This window comes from Carya illinoinensis, chromosome 1, assembly GCF_018687715.1.
Source record: "Carya illinoinensis cultivar Pawnee chromosome 1, C.illinoinensisPawnee_v1, whole genome shotgun sequence".
Taxonomy (NCBI): Eukaryota; Viridiplantae; Streptophyta; class Magnoliopsida; order Fagales; family Juglandaceae; genus Carya; species Carya illinoinensis.
The window spans coordinates 16,877,236-16,885,819 of record NC_056752.1 but is presented as its reverse complement, the minus strand read 5'-3'; the positions used below and the strand labels follow the sequence as shown (position 1 = coordinate 16,885,819).

Genomic DNA, 8,584 nt, shown 5'->3' with positions numbered 1-8,584 from the left:
CTCCAATCGCAGCCGCTGCCTCACCACCAACTTTCCCCATGCTCACCTCAAAGCCTCGGCCCCAATTTACTCTAGCGCCGTCGTCCGTGGTTTTCAGACCACCGCACCACCGCCAATCACCTCCTTCCTCGCCGGTGACCCACCCCCGTCAATCTCAGCACCCATGCTGCCCTCTGCCTCCCTCACACATACTCAACCCGAGTGGGTTTCCATCCACTCCGTTCCACCACTGCGTGGCCTTAGCGCTACCTCCCCTTCACTCCCCTTCACCAGTGAACCCTCTACCATCAAACCCAGCCCATCATGGTAGTGCTTTTCCACCACACGAGCACAACCCAAAATGGGTTTTCCCCCTCTTCACATGGCCTAGATCTGCCACTAGGCCCGTCGTGGACCGCTCTCTCGAGCCACCACCGACACCCACTCAGCCACCTTCATACCCCATCTTAGGTAGCCAAACTCCCATTTCAAAATTTCCAGTTTTGAAACCCACGACCATTGCTTGGGAAACACCACTCCCTCGCTGCTCCGCCACTTTTGGTGTGACATTTAATCTTCTAGAGTTGCATTTCGTCAATCTTTTGAGATTTAAATATATTTTTATGCTAACACTTTTTCTGCAATCTATTGATTGTATCGAACCTTGAGCCCGAGGAGTATCGGGGTTAGGTTGGATTGGAGGATGAGACTGTTTGTGGAAATTGGTGTATATTCAATGTTTTTGTGATGTGTTTGGTACCATGATACTCATTGCATATTTTCATGCACATTCATGTGTTGTAATTGAAAACTGGGTTTTCATGTAATAATGAATTTTTGGGTGCGTGCATATCATAAACCCAAGCCGAGATGGAACATTATCTCGGTAGAGCTCTCTGAGTCACTCGAGAGCATAATATACTGCGTAACGTCCAATGGGTTGTTGCTATGCGATAACAAGATCGGATGGGACAATAACGCTCACGTGCCAACTCCTTGGCCCCTCTGCTAGTGGGGGCTAGAGGATATTTGGTCATGAACGGGCTGAGCGCGGAATATGACATCGCTCGTTACGAAGTCACACACACGATCATTACCCATGGTGTGACAAAGGGAGTCAAGATGTGCGGATGGTCCCTAGGGGAGATCATAGTGCATAAAGGATAATTGGATAATGGGTCATTTTCTGAGAAAGTGGCTGGCTTTGATAAAAGGATTTATGTGGATTATTTTCTGAAAAAATAGTGAATTTTATATTATGTCATTTCTGGAAAAATGGCGGGTAATTATTTTAATGGATTTGTTATTAGGCCAAATGGAATTTTTGGCATGCATTAGAAAATAATTATTTTGGAAAAATGATAGTTTGGAGCTTGTGCATATTTCAACATATGCATGCATACTTGTTGGCTGTATAAGTGTGTTTTTATCTTGTGGATTGTTTGATTGATTACTTACTGAGATTCGTATCTCACATGTTATTCAACACCCTATGATTCTGTTTTATAGAATCGTAGATTTTTTATGTAGATGTTGATGCAGAGTTTGAGACTTCGACTCCAATGAAGGAGTGACCTGAGGTCGCTTTCTCGCGTGTTGGGATTTGTTTCCTGCTTTAGATCATGTATTTGGTTTTATTATGTTTTTACTAGAGAATTGTAATATCTTTTGAAACACTTTTATTTAAATCTGCATTTAAAATTCTGGTACTTAGTCGACTTATTTAATTTATCTGTTATGTTTTTTGTTGTACATTTTCTGTATGTATACATCTTGGCACTTATCGTTAGAATGCGTGATTTATATTGTCATCATTTTAATGTTATGATTCCCGTATTTCCGTACGTTGGAATTAAGGTGTCAAAATAAATTAATGCAGAAGAGGAAGCAACAGCTAAGAAGAATGAGTTGTAAGGACTTATTTGATTCAATGAATGAGTTGTTGGTTATCAAAATGAAAAGGAAGGCACGTGTGAAGAGAAGTGAAAAAAGAAAAAAGAAAAAGAACAAATAAAGAGTTAAAGAAGAAAAGAAAAGAGAGAAGGCGATTGCGTGAGGAGGACAAAAGAAATAAGAGAAGAAAAGAAGTGGGGGAGGAGAAGAAAGAAAAAGAGAGGGAAAGTAAAGGAGCATTACCACTTTAATAAAGTAAAAAGTAAAAGATAAGTGAGTCCCTAAACATGACACCTAATAATATGGCAATAAATGAGCATTACCACTTTAATACAGTAAAAAGTAAAAGCTAGGTGAGTCCCTAAACATGACACGTAATGGTTACATCCAACGCTAAATGCCTAATAAGTAGTAAGCCTTCCCTATAAATGTCCCATCCCAAATATAAGCTTGGAAGCTCCCCTATCTACCCATTGCCCTTGCTGTTTTTCTTTTCCCTAGTAGTACTATTTTGATTAGCACAGATCCAAACTTTCAGGTCACAAGGAGTTAAAATACTCTTAAGAAGATAAAAATATTTCAGATTATATGTGAATAATAATAAAATTATTTATAAATAATCATAAAATAATAGTAAATAATATATTAATAATAAGAAACTATTATAAATAATAATAAAATAGGACGAGAATATATACCGTACACATATAGCCTCATATGGCAGCAAGGAAGCATTGCCACTTTAGTTCTATAAAAAGTAAAAGCTTAAAGCGATACCCTACAACATGACACGTAATGGCTACGTCTAACGCCTAATGAGTCATAAGCCTTACATGAGGATTGATTGTAAAGATCTCGAAAGTGGAGTCGTTGAAGCTACTAAAGAAATGATTGGGAAGCTGAATAAAGAGAGAGACACGGCCTTACATGAGGCTGTACGTCACAATCACATTGAAGTGGTAAAACAGTTACTAATGGAGGTAGATCCAGAATTTTCGTTTGGTGCTAATGTTGCTGGTGAGACCCCACTTTACTTGACTGCCGAGAGATGCTTTCCAGATTTGGTGTCAGAAATTTTAAACAAATTGAAGTCACCAGCTCATGATGGCCCCTTGGGTAGAACGGCTTTGCATGCTGCAGCATTTTATCGGAATGATGAAGGTATTGCCTATTTTATCTTTTCTGCATTCTAGAATATGATTTGGTTAAAAAAATATTTATGTGGTGGTATCAAATATGACAGGACATCGAATTCATGAAATATAAAGATGTTTGATATGCACAGGGCCGGTTTTAGATTAATTTCGTGCTTAACAAGCTTGCAAATAAAGCTGATGTCTGCCTTGTCCTGCATTTGCCTTTTGTACATACAAATTTTATTTTATGATAAATGACTGATTGCTAAACACGGCTTTCACGTTAAGGTACCATTTGACTAATGAGTTGAGATAAAAGTTGAAAGTTGAATAAAATATTATTTAAATATTATTTTTTAATATTATTATTATTATTATTTTGAGATTTGAAAAAATTGAATTGTTTATATTATATTTTGTATGAAAATTTTAAAAAATTTATAATAATAAAATGAGATAAGATAAAATACTTATTGTAAATTGATATAAATGATCACCTGAATAGTCTTTTTTCAATCTCCTAACGTCTTCCATTATTACATTAATTTAGCACATTTAAATTCTTTTAGGAATGACCAAAAATATTTTGGAAAGATACGGACGCGATCTATGTAAACAAGCAGACCAAAATGGTTGGACTCCACTTCACATGGCTGCATACATGGACAACATTGAGGCAACAGAACTATTGCTGAAATGTGATAGAGAGGTAGCATATATGAAAGACGCAGAGGGTAGGACAGCTCTTCACATTGCAGCCCATCTCGACTCGAGCGATGTAACAAAAGAGATTATATCAATGTGTCCGGATTGTTGCGAAGTGGTTGACAATGAAGGCCGCAATGCACTCCATCTCGCCGTGCACAACAAATGGCCAGTGGCAGCGCAAATCATCCAAGATAATTCGTCTCTCCGGAATCTTTTGAATCAGAAGGACAATGACGGGAATACACCTCTCCATCACTATTGCAATTCCAATTTTGCTTACGGGAAGCGTGTCCTGAATTCTCCAAGAGTTGACAAAATGGTCTTCAACAAAAAGAACCAGAATGCTTATCAAATCTTAAGAAGTCTAAACTTACCGCGCGAAGATTTTGAGGTAACGTAATCTTTTATCTTTCTTCAAAAAATAAAATTATATACTTAATATTTGAATATTTAGTTCTTTTCAATAAGATATGCTAAGAAATAGTACCGAACCCAAAGGAATTCATAGAATCATAATTAATTATCAAATCGGAATATTTTTTTATTTTATTTTTAAATTAAGCTGATTTATGTATCACATCAGATAATATATAAATCAATTTGATGTGATTTAAATTTTTGAATTTTAAACTGATTTAAAATTAAATTTATTTTATGTATCACATCAGATAATATTAATATTGAAGTATATTAAATTTAAATATAATCAAATCATTTTGTGTTAATTTGCCACTGAAACTTAGCTAGCTTAGCTTCGCTCTCCAACCCATGGAGATTTCACTCTTACGATCGAATTTTGAAGAATATATAAACTAAACAAAATCCCCTTCTGTAATTTTATTTCTGTAGAAAATTATTTTGATAAAAATAAAATAAAAGTCTTTTTTTTTTCCTTCGATGCTTTGTAGAAAGAAAATAAATACTTTGTCTTTTGTAATAAATATTAATGAAATTTTCTTTAAAAACAACTATTCTTTTTTCTTTTTATTTATATTTTCTCCCATATATAAAATTCTTCTCTCTTTTATCAAGAATTTTAATAGCTATTTAATTCTTCGTAGCAGGCTTTTATTAGCTTCCATATCTCTTAAATGATTTGTTATATATTAATTATGACCAACCACAACTTTTTTTTCCCCCACTTCGAGCACAAGGTCATGTTAATTGCAACCAAGTTAGACATTAGGGGTTTTTGTAGTATTCAATTTTGCTTTCGTATTGTGTGGTACTTGTTTCGGGTTTTAGGGTGTGGGTCCAATTCCAATAGAAACCGGACCCGGTCCAATTCCATCCAGGCCGAGTCCTTTTAGCTTATGACTTCAATTTGAAGATGATGCTACAAAGAAACCACAACCTTTCTTTTGTTGTAAACTGTACCGTTTTATCAATATCATGCGAACTAGTACTATATCGTTATGACACAAACAATAATTATAAACTAGCTAACAACTTTCAAGAACCTGTTCCTATAATTCTAAGCATATATAACCTGTTTCAAAACATATTTGATTTGATATATCATAAAGAATGGAAGTGAGTAATATGCATCTTGGGAACAATAATATTTTTCTATTTATTTTATAAGTAATAAATGTTTTTTTGTTAAGATACATTTAAATATGAAGTTAACTGTCTTTATATATTATGATTTTAGGCCTTATTTTATACTGAGCTGGCTTGCTTTCTGAAACAAATATTCTTAGGATTTGTTTTATTTTCTCGTTTGCTTTCAATCTATAGAAAAATACTGAATACTCAAGATTCATCCCAATAAATATTTTACCGCAGATGTTTGTATCTACTTTTGGAGGCTGGGGAAATTTTGATGAAATTGGACGAGTAGTAGAAGTCGGGTATGATGAAATTGAGAAGAAGAAGCCGGAGCTGGAGCCGGAGCCGAAGGTGGACCGGCAACAGAAGAGGGAGATTAGACGGAAGAAGAAGATGGAGGAGGAGGATAAAGCGGCTCAAGCTCATTTGGTAGTTGCTGCACTCATTACAACTGTGACCTTTGCTGCAGGCATTACCATGCCCGGGGGCTTCGTTGGTGGAGATGATCATCTACATCCAGGCTTTGCAGTTTTGAGAAAAAGTGCTGCTTTCCAAGTATTCATCATTACAAATGCCCTATCATTGATGCTATCTAGCTCTGCTATTTTTATCCACCTATTTATTCCACTCATCCCTTCTGAAGACTTCTTCGAAAAGCGCTCAAGTCTTCTTCAAATAGCCTTTTGGCTCCTTCTTTCCTCCATGGCACCAATGGTTTTGGCATTTGTCACAGGTACATATGCTGTATTAGCGCATTCAATTATTGCCATTGCCACTTGTATTATTTGCTTATCCTTTGTTCTCATCCTTGTTTATATATTTCTAAAAATAAAGTGGTATGCGCTATGATTTAGCCACCATGTAAAGAGGCTTTTGATCTAATTAATAAAAATATTACGAGTACGTGACTTTCTTTTCAAGATAAATATCAGTGCATATAGGGTTTAAACGAAAAATTTAGTAACTTAGTTTTCGCCGGTTTCCAAAATGCCACCTTGGTCACTCAACTGATAACATTTATACACATTTATACCTGTAATTTCAAACTTTTACAACTTGCAACTTCCGTGGATCTCCCGTGACGAACTTTTGCCACATGGCATGTAATGCTCTTGTCCTCCTTTGAGCATTCCCAACAGCTTATCCAAATTTTCATATGAAATAACTAACTAAAATTCATTTTTTTATTTTTTAGTTAACCACTTTTACAATACACCAAACATTAGTTTAACTATTCTTTTTATGTATCATTTAAATACTCTTGATTTTTTCTTTATTCATTTTAAATATTTTTTTATATCTACCGTTAAATTTGTAATATTTTCAGATTTTTTCAAAAATTTTCATGTATCTCTATGTTGACAAAATGATATCAATCACTCAATAAAAAACTAAAAAAAAAATAAAAGAAAAAAAAATAAAAGGAAAAAACTCATTCATTCTATTTTTGGCGATCTTTTTATCCTTTTATCATGTCTTGCACAATTGTTAATATAAGTATTTTTCCTTTTATTAAGATAAAATATTCTAATAATATTTTGACATTTGCATGTTTTTATAAATAAAAGTGTAAATTTGAGAAATATATATATAAAAAATTAGGAAAAGTAAAATATTAATAAACAATGATACATAGATGAGTATGTTAAATGTACGGAAGCACTTTGGCTCATATGTATTTACATTGATATTACATAATTCAATAGAAGCCTTATTTTGAAATATTGTTAGTTATTTAATTTACATAAATTCCCAAAGTAGAGAAGTTATTGAGAGTGCCCTAAGTTTAAGAATAAGTTATTTTAGATAACATAGGGACCAGAATGAAACTCGACTTCAAAAGAATTTTCTTCTTAATGAAGCATCAAGTATAGATATTCTTAATGAAGCATCAAGTATAAAATATCTGCTTTCATAAGATAAAACGCATTGAATGAAAAACGATAATATAGCCCGCGGAAGCTCTTGTTAGAATTTTTCTCAAATCTTATTCTATTAAATTCATAAATGAAAACATATGCACATAATTTGGGCATCTGCATCTTCTCCTTGCGCTAAGTCCCATCTTATGGCTTCAAACCTTAGTTTAAGAATTTCTTCTAACATCCATTAATTGAAACAAAAACAAGTTGAATACTTAACAAGATCAACTTCATACATAAAAAACATAGGTTTTCACAAGAACTTTTACAATCACATTCATCACATTCAGTCACATTAATCGGTATGTATACATTGTTGGGAGAAATCTTAACAGCAACTTGGAATAACCAAATCAATTACCAAATAGTGAAAATAATTATCTCTCACTTTGTGTGAATCTGTTAGGAAGTAATTTAATAGAGAATAATCTAAAAAAAAATTACACACACACAAAGAGCCAAGATTTGTTTATGTGAAAAACCCTTTAATACAAAGGGAAAAATCACGGGACCTAGTCAGTTAAACCTTCCACTATCAACAATGATGTGTACATAGATGTTCTCTCTAGATAACACTAGAGGCATACAATCAATAATAATCTCAAGAAAACACTTTCTTGGCAACCAAACAGTGTGATAGAAGAGATTTCATCAAAGAGATATGTTATTGTTCACGATCACAAACACCATAAATACTACTTCAAATCCGATCTCCACTATTCAGACTATAGAGCCTTGAGTTGTGAATGTGTGTACAAAATTTCAACTCAATCGGACCACAGACCACTCCGATCAAAGCATTTGATAGAAACTGTACGAACTCCTCTATTTTTGGCTGTCTCTTCCTCTCCCTAATCTCTCACATGTTTTTCTCGTTTTTTTTACACACTCTCTCCTGCTAATAGCAACAGCAACACTTAGGTTTTAATAAAGCTAATTAAACTGGGCCTAAGCCCTCTCTCCATGTGAGCTTAATGGACCCATATGGGCCATCCTCCATATAGAAGGGAACCCACACAATAAATCTCCCCCTTCCTGACTATGTAGGGGGACTCACCATGCATGCTTTTGCTCTTGCATACTTCGAGTTTTTGCATAGGTAGTAGTTTTGTCATCATATCTGACCCATTCTCATCGATATGGATTTTTTCAATTTGTAACAACTTCATATCCAATGCATTACGAATCCAGTGATACCTTATATCAATATGCTTGGATCTTGAATGAAAGGTTGAGTTCTTGCTGAGATGGATGGCACTCTGACTGTCACAATAGAGAGTATACTTCTCTTGTTTCTGACCCGGTTCTTCTCAGAACTTCTTCATCCATATCAACTCTTTGCTTGCTTCAGTTATAGCAATATACCCAGCTTCTGTGGTAGACAAAGCAACACAT

At 34.5% G+C, this 8,584-nt stretch overlaps 1 protein-coding gene across 1 annotated transcript; it reads left to right on the top strand.

Annotated features, from left to right (window-relative positions):
* The first annotated feature begins 2,672 nt into the window (after window positions 1-2,672).
* LOC122312325 (ankyrin repeat-containing protein NPR4-like) lies at window positions 2,673-6,193 on the top strand. Its single transcript, XM_043126884.1, has 3 exons — window positions 2,673-3,033; window positions 3,578-4,107; window positions 5,505-6,193. The coding sequence occupies exons 1-3, from the start codon at window positions 2,688-2,690 to the stop codon at window positions 6,114-6,116; spliced, it is 1,488 nt and encodes a 495-aa protein (XP_042982818.1). The 5' UTR covers window positions 2,673-2,687; the 3' UTR covers window positions 6,117-6,193.
* Window positions 6,194-8,584: the final 2,391 nt, after the last annotated feature.